The following is a 13685-nucleotide window of genomic DNA, read 5'->3' on the forward strand; positions in this document are numbered from 1 at the left end:
GCGGGCACATAGTTCCCATTTGCAACAATAAGAACATCATTAATTCTTCCCATAGGTTTCTTAATGGTGGAATCCGCAAGGTGCAAGTTTAAAGAGCAATCATCAAAATCACGGAAACCTAACAAATCGCACAAAGTCTTTGGAATAGTGGAAACACTAGCACCCAAATCACACAAAGCATATCATTCATGATCTTTAATTTTAATTTTAATAGTAGGTTCCCACTCATCATAGAGTTTTCTAGGAATAGAAACTTCCAACTCAAGTTTTTCTTCATATGATTGCATCAAAGCATCAACGATATGTTTAGTAAAAGCTTTATTTTGACTATAAGCATGAGGAGAATTTAGCACGGATTGCAACAAGGAAATACAATCTATCAAAGAGCAATTATCATAATTAAATTCCTTGAAATCCAAAATAGTGGGTTCATTAATATCTAGAGTTTTGATCTCTTCAATCCCACTTTTACCAATTTTTGCATTATAAAACTCCGAATTTTGGGAACGCCTTCTAGGTAAAGGTGGATCATATTCAGTCCCATCATTATCAAGATTCATATTGCTAAACAAAGATTTAATAGAGGACACATCAATAACTTTTAGATCTTCATCTTTATTTTCATAGAAATTAGAAGAACACGCTTTCACAAAGCAATCTTTTTTAGCACGCATTCTAGCGGTTCTTTCTTTGCACTCATCAATGGAAATTCTCATGGCTTTGAGAGACTCATTGATATCATGCTTAGGTGGAATAGATCTAAGTTTCAAAGAATCAACATCAAGAGAAATTCTATCAACGTTCCTAGCCAATTCATCAACTTTGAGCAATTTTTCTTCGAGCAAAGCATTGAAATTCTTTTGTGAATTCATAAACTCCTTAACACTAGTCTCAAATTCAGAGGGCATCTTATTAAAGTTTCCATAAGAATTGTTGTAGGAATTACGATAATTATTAGAGGAATTACTAGGATACGGTCTAGGATTAAAGTTTCCTCTATACGCGTTGTTACCAAAATTATTCCTACCAACAAAATTCACATCCATAGATTCATTATTATTCTCAAACAAAGTAGACAAAGGCATATCATTAGGATCAGAAGCAAAACTTTTAGTAGCAAATAATTTCATAAGTTCATCCATCTTTCCACTCAAAACATTATTTTCTTCTATCGCATGCATTTTTTTATTAGTAGATCTTTCAGTGTGCCATTGAGAATAATTAACCATATTATTATCTTGGAGTTTAGTAGCTTCTCCTAAAGTGATTTCCATAAAAGTGCCTCCCGCGGCCGAATCTAAAAGATTTCTAGAAGCAAAATTCAATCCGGCATAAATTTTTTATATAATCATCCACAAATTCAAACCATGAGTAGGGCAATTACGTATCATTAATTTCATCCTCTCCCAAGCTTGTGCAACATGTTCATGATCAAGTTGCTTAAAATTCATAATGTCGTTTCTAAGACAGATGATCTTAGCAGGAGGAAAATATTTAGAGATAAAAGCATCTTTGCACTTATTCCAAGAATCAATACTATTTTTAGGCAAAGACGAAAATCAAGCTTTAGCACGATCTCTAAGTGAAAAAGGAAATAGCTTCAATTTAACAATATCATTGTCCACATCTTTCTTCTTTTGAATATCACACAAATCAACGAAGCTATTTAGATAGGTAGCAGCATCTTCACTAGGAAGGCCGGCGAATTGATCTTTCATGACAAGATTCAACACATCAGCATTGATTTCACAAGATTCAGTATCGGTAAGAGGAGCAATCGGAGTGCTAAGGAAATCATTGTTGTTGGTATTGGTGAAGTCACACAATTTAGTATTATCTTGAGCCATCGTGACAAGCAAGCAATCCAACACACGAGCAAACGAAAAGCAAGCGAAAAAGAGGCGAACGGAAAAGAGAGGGCGAATAAAACGGGAGGCAAATGGCAAATAATATAATGCGGGAGATAAGGGTTTGTGATGGGTACTTAGTATGTTGACTTTTGCGTAGACTCCCAGGCAACGGCGCCAGAAATCCTTCTTGCTACCTCTTGAGCACTGCGTTGGTTTTCCCTTGAAGAGAAAAGGGTGATGCAGCGAAGTAGCGTAAGTATTTCCCTCGGTTTTTGAGAACCAAGGTATCAATCCAGTAGGAGGCCACGCACGAGTCACTCGCACCTACACAAACAAATAAATCCTCACAACCAACGCGATAAGGGGTTGTCAATCCCTAGACGGACACTTACGAGAGTGAGATCTGATAGATATGATAAGATAATATTTTTGGTATTTTTTTATGATAAAGATGTAAAGTAAAATAAAAGGCAATAAAAATAACTAAGTGTTGGAAGATTAATATGATGGAAAATAGACCCGGGGGCCATAGGTTTCACTAGTGGCTTCTCTCAAGAGCATAAGTATTTACGGTGGGTGAACAAACTACTGTTGAGCAATTGACAGAATTGAGCATAGTTATGAGAATATCTAGGTATGATCATGTATATAGGCATCACGTCCGAGACAAGTAGACCGACTCCTGCCTGCATCTACTACTATTACTCCACACATCGACCGCTATCCAGCATGCATCTAGAGTATTAAGTTCATAAACTCATGCAATATGATATAAACCCCATCTTGTTATCCTCGCTGGCAACAATACAATACGTGCCTTGTTGCCCCTACTGTCACTGGGAAAGGACACCGCAAGATTGAACCCAAAGCTAAGCACTTCTCCCATTGCAAGAAAGATCAATCTAGTAGGCCAAACCAAACTGATAATTCGAAGAGACTTGCAAAGATAACCAATCATACATAAAAGAATTCAGAGAAGATTCAAATATTGTTCATAGATAAACTTGATCATAAACCCACAATTCATCGGTCTCAACAAACACACCGCAAAAGAAGATTACATCGAATAGATCTCCACGAGAGAGGGGGAGAACATTGTATTGAGATCCAAAAAGAGAGAAGAAGCCATCTAGCTAATAACTATGGACCCGAAGGTCTGAGGTAAACTACTCACACATCACCGGAGAGGCTATGGTGTTGATGTAGAAGCCCTCCATGATTGATGCCCCCTCCGGCGAAGCTCCGGAACAGGCCCCAAGATGGGATCTCACGGGTACAGAAGGTTGTGGAGGTGGAATTAGGTTTTTGGCTCCGTATCTGGTAGTTTGGGGGTACGTAGGTATATATAGGAGGAAGAAGTACGTCGGTGGAGCAACGTGGGGCCCACGAGGGTGGAGGGCGTGCCCCCTACCTCGTGGCTTCCTGGTTGATGTCTTGACGTAGGGTCCAAGTCCTCTGGATCACGTTCGTTCCGAAAATCACGTTCCCGAAGGTTTCATTCCGTTTGGACTCTGTTTGATATTCTTTTTCTGCGAAACTCTGAAATAGGCAAAAAAAACAACAATTCTGGGCTGGGCCTCCGGTTAATAGGTTAGTCCCAAAAATAATATAAAACTGTATAATAAAGCCCATTAATGTCCAAAACAGAATATAATATAGCATGTAACAATAAAAAATTATAGATACGTTGGAGACGTATCATCACCGAGCTGAACGTGTGCAGATCGCAGAGGTGCCGTACTTTCGCTACTAGGATCGGTCGGATCGTGAAGACGTACGACTACATCAACCGCGTTGTCATAACTTTTTCAGTCTATGAGGGTACGTGGACAACACTCTTCCCTCTCGTTGCTATGCACACCTAGATGGATCTTGCGTGTGCGTAGGATTTTTTTTTAAATTACTGGGTTCCCCAACAGTCTTCCTCATCTCATTGTCTCCTTATTCCACATGTTTTCCTCCGCGCAACCATGACATCTCCTCTTGCAGCTCTCTACTCATCGCCCCATCTCCTCCACGTGCCTACCACCAGATGGTTGGAGCACCTTCTTCCAGCCGTGCCACGCTCTATGCCTCTAGTCGACAAGCACATAGAGAACGACTAGGAGGACGTTGAGGAGGCTTCCTCCAGTACAGATGACCTCCTCCGCATAACTCGTGGTAGATCGGGAGGAATTTCAAGAAGATGGTGCATATGGGAGTGGTTCTACGGCGTCGACGCCTTAGCCTATCCCCATGCCCTACGCCTCCAGCCACCTTCAAAGGGGCAGATTCCTGGTGTGGCCGCGAGTGAATTGGTCGAGGTGGGCGAGATATGTATTTATAACCATGGGTATTACCCGCACCCAATCGGTAATGGGTATAGGAATAATATGAAACCAAGGGCGTGGGTAAGGGTACCGATTTGAGCAAAAAAATTGAAACAGGTGCAAGTTTGGACTAGCATTACCCGCATCCAAACCTGGTGGGTGCCATGTTGATTCAGAAGATGGTGTTAGGGCACCAAATCTTTCCTCAAATATAAGGAGACACCCATGACTACAACACTAGTGTTTGTATGTGTGTATTTGAGCATCTGCAATTGTATTATGTTCAATAAATGTTCATGGACAGGCCTGAACATTAAAATCCCCGTCTAAAAATTGGAGGACTCTGGGAGAGCCCGGACAGTCTTTTCGGTCCACTGTCAGCTAGACCATATCTCTCATAGTCGATATCCTTTTCTCCTCTAGGCCTGCCTGGCCATCTGGCAGTCATAGCTCATGGTCCAAATTTGAGGAACACAATTGGATAGTTGGGCTATCTGCAGACTATGTCTATAGACATTTGATGATATCTGTTTGGTGATCCGCGTTGGCGATGCCTTTATTAGCTTTACAACTCTTGTCATCAACACTCGTTTTGTTTTAATGAAAACATCGGTAAATGTTCTTTTTAACTTAGTAAAATCATAGATGCCCATATACACGCACATATACTCACTTTCTTCGGACACTGAACTGACACAACATCTAGAGATTGACGAAGTCACCTTAGGCACCTCACGGTCGACGAGATTGTCTTCTCCCACTGAATGGACATTGGCAGAAAGCCTGAAATAAATGCAGTAAATGTGAGCACCATTGCCTAAGACTTAAATCCTGGTGAACTGATTTAATCACAAGAAAATTAATCATCTAAGCTACACTCACTCCAGTTCGGATCACCATTATTGTTTTCATATAGATATGGTCAAATTTTACCCTGCAAAAAAAGGTATGGTCAAACTTTACGAAGTTTGACTTCAGACAGTTCTTATATACAGACTAAAAAGTACCGGATAGAGTATTGATGTGTGCGCTCTTATATTGTAATGGGTGTCTAAAAAGAGATGCATTCTTATATACAAACTAAAAAGTACCGGATAGAGTATTGATGTGTGCGCTCTTATATTGTAATGGGTGTCTAAAAAGAGATGCATATTCTTCCTTTAATAGGCATGTGAATTTGTGTTTATCAAAGATTTAGTAACGTATGGTTGGATGTTTGAGAGGATAATCCCAGATTTAACTCATTTTGATGTCTAATACGGACAAAATGTTCTTTTAGTGGGATGCGACGTTTTTGTAGGCGTTTGTGATGACCCTCTGACTCAGTATTTTGGAGATGCTCATAAAGATATTGTATGTACCTTCGTAAGATGAGTGTATTTACGTGTTTGTGAGAAAAACGAATTTATAATATTTTTCTCTAATGTAAGCATTGGAATTTGTTTGCTGGTCACATGATGGGTTGATCCCAACGACCGGCTTGAGTGAGATCACGGGATATTTCCCTCTCTTTTCTTTTCAAACAAAAATAAAATTAAAATTGGAGAGGAGAGGAGAGAGAAAGGCCCGATAAAAAGGCGTAAAGACTCCGCGGCTCTCTTTCCCCATTCCCACTCCGCAGTGTCCCCGGCGCGGCGCCCACCCACCCACTTCGCCGGCGGCGGGAGGAGCTTTGGCCGGAGCCTCCCCCGCCGCCGCCGCCACCACCCTCACCGCCGCATCGCCGCAGGAGGAGGAGGAGGAGGAGGAGGGAGGGAGAAGCCGGTCGACGAGGCCATGGGGCACGGGGTGAGCTGCGCCCGCACCGGCGACGAGCACGACTTCTTCCGCGCGGCCCAGCTCGGGGACCTCGACGCCCTGGGCGCGCTCCTCGCCGCCGACGCCTCGCTCGCCCGCCGCGCCACGCTCTACGACCGTCTCTCCCCGCTCCACATCGCCGCCGCCAATGGCCGCCTCGAGGTCCGTCAAGCGTCCGACGGCAGCTCCTCCCCACCAGCGCAGCCACGGATCATTGGATCCCCTTCACTTTCTACTGGTCTCTGAGCTTTCTTCCTCCTCGCAGGCGCTCGCCATGTTCCTGGATCGCGGGGCGCAGCCGGACGCCGTGGATCGGCACAAGCAGGTGCGAGATCCCATTCGAAATCTCCCATCTTTTTTCTTCTTCTCCAACAAGTTCCTTCAAAATCTCACCTTGTCTTGTCCTCCAGACCCCCCTGATGCTCGCCGCCATGCACGGCAAGATCGGCTGCGTGCTCAAGCTCCTCCAGGCCGGCGCAAACGTGAGCAAAAAAAATAGATCTGCGCACTCATTATCCCGCTGCTCCGCCCGCAGAATCCACTCACTAAATGAGCTTAATTATCATGTGCGCGTTTACCAGATCTTGATGTTCGACTCGGTGCACGCGCGGACCTGCCTCCACCACGCGGCCTACTACGGCCACGTCGACTGCCTGGACGCCATCCTCTCCACGGCGCGGACCACGCCGGTGGCCGGCTCATGGTGAGACCCCGCTCCAGTTCTTGGCTGCGTAGATCTCGCCGGATTGGTTGTTACTAGTTGGCAAGACTGCTCACCTGCCGCTGTCGAAGCTTCGCAGGGGGTTCGCCCGGTTCGTCAACGTCAGGGACGACCACGGCGCCACGCCGCTGCACCTCGCGGCCAGGCAGGGCCGGCCGGGCTGCGTGCAGGTGCTGCTGGAGAACGGCGCCATCGTGTCGGCATTGACCGGATCATATGGGTAATGTCGCCGATCCGTGCCAGCCCTGACAGTTTCTTGGAGATCAGCTCAATTTGGGTACTTGGTTGTGCAAAATGCTCATCTTCATGTGTTCCTGCTGCAGTTTCCCTGGTAGCACGTCGTTGCATTTGGCAGCTCGCAGCGGGGACTTGGATTGCATCCGGAAGCTGCTTGCGTGGGGAGCTGATCGGCTCCAAAGGGACTCTGCTGGGTGAGAACTAGATCCCTGCCATGGGTCTGCCTTACACATTGTTGGTGTATATATAGCAGCACAGTTTGGTTGCTCTGTTGGTAATCCAGTAGAGTAGAACTCAACTAGCCAATTAACAAGTGAACTCACTATAAAGCATTTCCTGAATCCATATTTGGAAAGTTCACTGGCCCCTGCTTGTACTATAACAAACTTTTATGTGCTCGATTGATGAATTAAATCTTATTATGTCAAATGTTGCTGTCCCACCAGGAGAATTCCCTATGTGGTGGCACATAAGCGCAACCATGGGGCATGCGCAGCATTGCTGAACCCTTCCTCGGCAGAGCCCATGGTCTGGCCTTCCCCTCTGAAGTTCATCAGCGAGCTCGACCCGGAAGCCAAGGCACTGCTGGAAGCGGCCCTGATGGAGGCCAACAGGGAGAGGGAGAAGAAGATCTTGAAGGACGCAAAGTGCTCGCCGCAGTCCCCTTTGCAATACGATGATGATCACATCGACGACGACATGTTCTCGGAGGTATCATCCGGTTCTTGATTTCCCATAGCACATTAGATGATCTAATTGGCTAGTGAGACTGACGATGCATCATTTGTATTTGTGCACAGGTGAGCGACACGGAGCTGTGCTGCATCTGCTTCGACCAGGCGTGCACCATCGAGGTGCAGGATTGCGGGCACCAGATGTGCGCGCCCTGCACGCTGGCGCTGTGCTGCCACAACAAGCCCAACCCGGCGACCCTGACCCTGCCCTCGCCGGCGTGCCCGTTCTGCCGCGGCAGCATCTCGCGGCTGGTGGTGGCCCAGACCCAGACAGCAGACAACGGCGACCCCGACAGGCCAGCCTCCCCGCAGCTCGCGCACCGGCGGTCCCGGCGCTCTCACAACCTCAGTGAGGGCAGCAGCAGCTTCAAGGGGCTGTCCTCGGCCATCTCCAAGATCGCGCGCGGCTCGAGCCGGATGGCCGAGAGCGACGGCGCTGCGATGGACAAGCCCGAGCACGATCTGTGACGGAGGCAGAACACACACACAAGACGGACATTGCCAGTGAGCTCATATTTTGGATTCCCCGGCTTCTGAAAATCCCAGATGATGAGAAGAGAAGCGGAAAAATTCCATGGAAGCTTTAGGTAGGAACCAAATAAGCATCCTCCATTTCCCACCCATCCTTTTGTTTGTCTGCCTGTATTTTTGGAGTCGCCGGCCAATCTCGGAAATGCATATATGCTGATCTCTGGAATGAGACGAGCTGTTCATCATAGTCTGGTGTTGGCGAATGATGCAGAGATCTGATCTGACTGTGGGAGCTGCCATTGCTGCTGCTTCACAGTCCAATGATATCTGAATCTGGCCTGCCGCGGCCATGCCATGGCATGTGAGCGCTGTCCCCCACTGTCCTGTGCGTTGGATCACGGCCATTTTTGGCCCTTAATGCCTGTTGTTTAATGGCAGCGCGGCGGCAGGGTGGTCCGGTCCTTGGATCGCCATGACTGACTTTGGCTGCTGCTGCTGCCTAGATGAGTAGATGACATTGTAGATGGTGCTACTCCCACTTGATCTGTCACTCTCCGGCCAATGCTTGCTGTAATGTTTCCTTTGTCCGTGTTGCAAATCACCATCTAAATCATCACTGGAATATGCAATTGAAAAAAGTCCATTTTACTACCTTGAACAAAGTTGGTGGTTCACATCGACCCCTGATCTATTTTTCTGCCCCTTTCACCCCCTGATCAAACCCATACCAGACAAAAAAAAACCCTTGGTGGTTTGTCTCGACCTGGAGCTGACGTGGCGGTGGACAAGGGTGGTTTTTACCGGCTGGTGTGGTAGAGCTGCCCCCCACCCGTTCGTTCTGTTTTCCACAAATTCCCCAATCCCCTCCCTCTCTGCCGCCGACGATGGAATCGTCGCGGCGGCGCTGAGCCGAAACCATCGAAGGTGCTCGGACTGGCGGTGGCGGCAGTGTGCCACGGTGAATCAACCCCAATCCCTCTTTTCCGCGCGACCGCGCCACCTCTCTTGTCCCCATCCTCAAAACCCTAGCGTGACGGCGCATTCGATGCGGCGGCGGGACTGGTAGGGGTGGACTGAGTGTTTCCGCGGCGTCGGCAAATTGAGGTTAGTCTCATCTCCTTCCCCTACTACACATGGCTGTAGTTGATTCATCTGTTAATGGTCTGGGTCGAGTAGAATGAAGGAGAAGTTCCTGTTTTTAGAGATTTAAGTGTTGCTCTAGTTGATTGCTTGATTTAAGAGTTGCTTCATTGTTTTTTAGGATCAACAATGGACAATCTTGATTGGTTAGGCCTTCGTGTCTATTACAATGGTGAATTTGAATATTCAGAGAAGTGTTGCTCTTACGTTGGTGGTTTTGTTGAGGTCACTTTTATGCAGAGGGACAAGTTGTCCTTAGCATCTGTCAGGGAGCAGATTGCAGACATAAAGATGACATACCATGGTGAGTCTTTGACAGACAATCATAGGCTCTACTGGCTGTTTCCTGGAATGAATGTTAGAGATGGGCTGAGAAGGTTAGAGACTGATGCAAATGTGTATTTTATGGAGAGATGCATTACAGATGGTGGTGTTGTGGACATATATGTGAACTTGGAAACTGAAGGTGGAGAAGAACAAAATGAAGGAAATGTAGAAGAGCAACAAGAGAACACTGAAAATCCTGGAACTGAAAGTCAACAAGAGCACACTGACAGTGATTGGCAGACAGAGCATGAGGAGGACCTAGATGATTGCTCTGATGAGGCTGCGGATGAGCATGAGCATGAGGATGCTGCTGGAACTGCAGCAAATGTGAAACCTGAAGGTGGAGAAGAGATCAATGCAGAAAATAAAGAAGAGGTTGCTGCTGATGAATGTGAAGACCTGGATTGGTGTCCTGGAGATGCAGATAGTTCAGGGGAAGATGATGAAGCAGAGGAGCTGAGAAAGCATGCTAAGGAAGTGCTTAGAAAGATAAGGATGAACTTGCCACTTGATGAAGAGAAGGAGATCAAGGAAAATACAGCACAGTTAATCCTTGTAGATGAAATGGATGAGGGAAATGACACTCCTTACATGGATTCCAGTGAGGAGTACAGTTATGATGAGGATGAGTTTGGAAATTTCATTAGGAGGGAATCAAGATTTCCAAGATTTGATAGCAAGGCTGCAATTCCTGTCTTTTGCCTTGGCATGGTATTTAGGGGGAGAAAACAGTTCAAGAATGCTGTTGTGAAATATGGTCTAGCAATGAGGAGACAAATTACCTTCATAAAGGATGAGGCTAATAGGATTAGAGCAAAATGCTCTTGGCCTGAGTGTCCATGGTTGATATATGCTGGACATGTGAGCTCTAATGACTGGTTTCAAGTGATCACATTTGTAGACAACCACATATGCCCCCAGAGGAGAGACAACAGATTGGTTACTGCAGCTAGAATAGCAGATAAGTATGAGAGAATTATGAAGGCCAATCCTGGATGGAAAATCAAATCTATCAAGGAAACTGTCAGGTTGGAGATGTTTGCAGATGTGCATGTCTCCAAGATAAAGAAAGCAAAGGCAATTGTGAGAAGAAGAGTTAGAGAAGCAATGCATGAAGAATATGCTAGGGTTTTTGATTATCAACTAGAAATATTGAGGAGCAATCCAGGTAGCACCGTTGCAGTAGTGCTAAATCCAAAGGAAAGTGCCCCTGTTTTTCAGAGATTATATGTGTGTTTCCATGCCTGCAAAAGAGGTTTCATAGAAGGTTGCAGGAAAGTTGTAGGATTGGATGGTTGCTTCTTTAAAGGAGCCCAGAGTGGAGAACTGTTGTGTGCTCTTTGGAGAGATGCCAATGGGCAAATGTATCCAATAGCCTGGGCTGCTGTAGAGGTTGAGAACAAAGACTCTTGGTTCTGGTTTATGGCTCTGCTAAACAAAGACTTGGAAATTGAAAATCAAGGAGAAGGGTGGGTCTTTATATCAGATCAACAAAAAGGCCTCATCAATGCTGTGTCCAAGGTTGTTTCAAATGCTGAGCATAGGAATTGTGCTAGGCATATCTATGCTAATTGGAAGAAAAAGCATAGAGATCAAGCATATCAGAAAAGATTTTGGGCTTGTGCAAAATCTTCAAACAGGATACACTTCAACTTGAACAGGGCCAAACTTGCTCAACTCACACCAGATGGAGCAAGAGACATGATGCAATCAGGCCCAGAACATTGGTGTAGAGCTTGGTTCAAAGAAGGTTCATGTTGTGATTCTGTGGATAATAACATGTGTGAGAGTTTTAACAACTGGATAGTAGAGTACAGAGGGTTGCCTATTATCAGCATGTTTGAAGCAATTAGAGCAAAGGTCACTAAAAGAATTCAAGTAAACAGAGCAATGCCTGCAAAATGGAATGGAACTATTTGTCCTAAAATTATAAAAAAGGTCAACAAGCTGATACAGCTTACTGAGAAGTGTGAGACAATATGGAATGGAAAAGATGGATATGAGGTGAAACTAGGGAAGCATGGTTTCAAAGTTGACATGGAAGCTAAAATATGTTCATGTAGATATTGGCAACTGTCTGGAATTCCATGTGTTCATGCTCTTGCAGCAACTCAATGTGGTCCTGATGACATTGTTTCACTCATTGCAAGCTGCTACACAATTGAAGCTTACAACAGGACTTATGAGCATTGCTTGATGCCAATGGAAGGCATGCCTAGCTGGCCTGTGTCTGACAGACCAAGGCTAGCTGTTCCAGGCTATGTGCAAATGCCTGGGAGACCTAGGACTGAGAGAAGAAGAGGTGCAGATGAGCCTCCAAAACATCCACACAAGCTTTCAAAAATTGGAAGAAAAGGTAAGTGCAGTCTGTGTGGACAACCTGGGCACAACATGAGAAAGTGCACAAGTAATCCCAACAGGGGGAAATACAAGAATAAGAAGAGAAAGAAAGAGACAAAGGTGTGTACTGTCATACTATCATATAGGTAATTCTTTTCTTGTTTTTGTCTTATTCTGATGTAACTAACAATTATTTTCTCTTTATTCTGTTGTAGCAAAATGAACCAAGAACATCACAGAGAGTCACTAAGGGAACATCTACAGGGGACAGGGCACAATCTTCACAACAGGGCACCCAGCAACATTCTTCACATCAAGGCACACAACACCAATCTTCACAGCAGGGCACCCAAACCAAACCTACAAGTGGAAGGGCCCCTAAACAAGTCAACAAAACTGCACCTAAAGATAAAATGTGCAAGAGACCAGGAGCAACTTCTAGGCAGAGGAGGACCGTGAGCATGTTTGATGAACTTAGGAGTTAGATACCTGGACCTGTTTACTTTACAAACCTGGTGGCTGTAGCTGCTTGGTTTGCTGGTTATTTGCTGGATTATGAAGTAGTGTGTTGGCTGGAGAACATGAAGTACTTATGTTTGTGTGTTTTGTGCTTGCTGGCTAAAGATTATGAAGTACTGTTCACAAGTCTGTTTGCATTCATAACAGCTAAATTCAATTGCTTCTGTGTTTTTTGAAGTGGAAATGAATTTCAAATGATTGCAATAATTAAAGTGCTATAAGAAGAAACAACATCAAACTGCTAGTACATAATTAACTGTTGACAGGTTCATTACACATCATCTGGCACACATTTGGCACACATTTGGCACACACCAAGTCCACTGGATTAACACATTTGCCACACACTAACTCCACTAGTACATAATTAATAGAAGTTAACACAAGATCAAACTGCTTCTGACTCTCCAGTCCCATCTATCTTTCCCAGCCTGGTCTTGAATATGTGCTTGTGACTGAGGTGTTCACCTTCAGCTGGTAGCCACTCAGCAGGCAAGTCCTCAGCTAGCAGAGGACCACGATCAATCACCTCTTTCATATGGCACAAAACAGGATACAACAGTGTCCTCTTCTTCTTTGGCGACGACGGCCCGTAGTCACCCAAATCAAACTGCATTGCTTCGTACTCATCCATCGACTCAGGTTGCTTGTTAAACAGAGTTGGCTCAGGTATCTCAATTGTCACCAACTTGCCAACATAGAACGGGTCACGAAGCCAAGCCATTACCTCGAGCTCGTGGCGGTTTGTCGGCGGCAGGATCTCGATGAGTTCGCCACCGAGGTCTTTCAGAACTGCTTTCACCAATTCCGTCGTCCAGGACTGGTTGGGGAGGCCTTCGAAGCTGAGCTTGCACCTGTACTCCAAAGCACCCGGCTCAGCACGAATGAATCTGCTCCAGCGTGTAAACTGGATCCAGCGGCGGCAGCACTTGAACTTCATCGACGAAAAGGGCACATCGGTGCACTTCTCCTCCGTTGAGAAGGTGAGCCACAGGTCGTGAGGGGGGCACGCGACCTCGATGACCACCTCCGACGCCACCACGCTGCAACGCTCCTCCAAGGCTGCCAGAAGAGCTGTCGGCGTCACGCTCTCCTCGCCATCACCAACCACCGTGGCCAGCAGCACGTACCGGCGGTAGCGGAGCTCGAGCGCATCCATGGACAGAGTGCGGGGGATGAGAACATGGCTCGTCTCCAGTCGGCGAGAAGGCTCTCCTCGCCGCCAAACCTCCTGCGGGAA

General features: G+C 45.9%; 2 protein-coding genes across 3 annotated transcripts; both read left to right on the forward strand.

Moving 5' to 3' along the window:
* Positions 1-5765: 5765 nt before the first annotated feature.
* Positions 5766-8364, forward strand: LOC123179987 (E3 ubiquitin-protein ligase XB3). Of its 2 annotated transcripts, XM_044591925.1 has the most exons (8): positions 5770-6118; positions 6222-6281; positions 6367-6438; positions 6538-6659; positions 6757-6897; positions 7001-7108; positions 7361-7625; positions 7715-8364. In XM_044591925.1, the coding sequence occupies exons 1-8, from the start codon at positions 5936-5938 to the stop codon at positions 8114-8116; spliced, it is 1353 nt and encodes a 450-aa protein (XP_044447860.1). In that variant the 5' UTR covers positions 5770-5935; the 3' UTR covers positions 8117-8364. The 2 variants fall into 2 exon arrangements, with proteins under 2 accessions (XP_044447861.1, XP_044447860.1); XM_044591926.1 differs by having other exon boundaries at positions 5766-6118; positions 6222-6438; positions 6749-6897.
* A 292-nt stretch (positions 8365-8656) lies between these two features.
* On the forward strand, positions 8657-12557 carry LOC123179986 (uncharacterized). The gene is made up of 2 exons (XM_044591924.1): positions 8657-12046; positions 12142-12557. The coding sequence occupies exons 1-2, from the start codon at positions 9389-9391 to the stop codon at positions 12409-12411; spliced, it is 2928 nt and encodes a 975-aa protein (XP_044447859.1). The 5' UTR covers positions 8657-9388; the 3' UTR covers positions 12412-12557.
* Positions 12558-13685: the final 1128 nt, after the last annotated feature.

This window comes from Triticum aestivum, chromosome 1D (assembly GCF_018294505.1).
Source record: "Triticum aestivum cultivar Chinese Spring chromosome 1D, IWGSC CS RefSeq v2.1, whole genome shotgun sequence".
NCBI lineage: Eukaryota > Viridiplantae > Streptophyta > Magnoliopsida > Poales > Poaceae > Triticum > Triticum aestivum.

Bases quoted from the DNA above. Each gene is read 5' to 3' on its own strand.
- LOC123179987 (XM_044591926.1), top strand. From the start codon at position 5,936: ATGGGGCACGGGGTGAGCTGCGCCCGCACCGGCGACGAGCACGACTTC. The intron at 7,109-7,360 runs GTGAGAACTAGA...CTGTCCCACCAG, and splicing joins CTCCAAAGGGACTCTGCTGG to GAGAATTCCCTATGTGGTGG. The intron at 7,626-7,714 runs GTATCATCCGGT...ATTTGTGCACAG, and splicing joins ACGACGACATGTTCTCGGAG to GTGAGCGACACGGAGCTGTG.
- LOC123179986 (XM_044591924.1), top strand. From the start codon at position 9,389: ATGGACAATCTTGATTGGTTAGGCCTTCGTGTCTATTACAATGGTGAA. The intron at 12,047-12,141 runs GTGTGTACTGTC...ATTCTGTTGTAG, and splicing joins AGAGAAAGAAAGAGACAAAG to CAAAATGAACCAAGAACATC.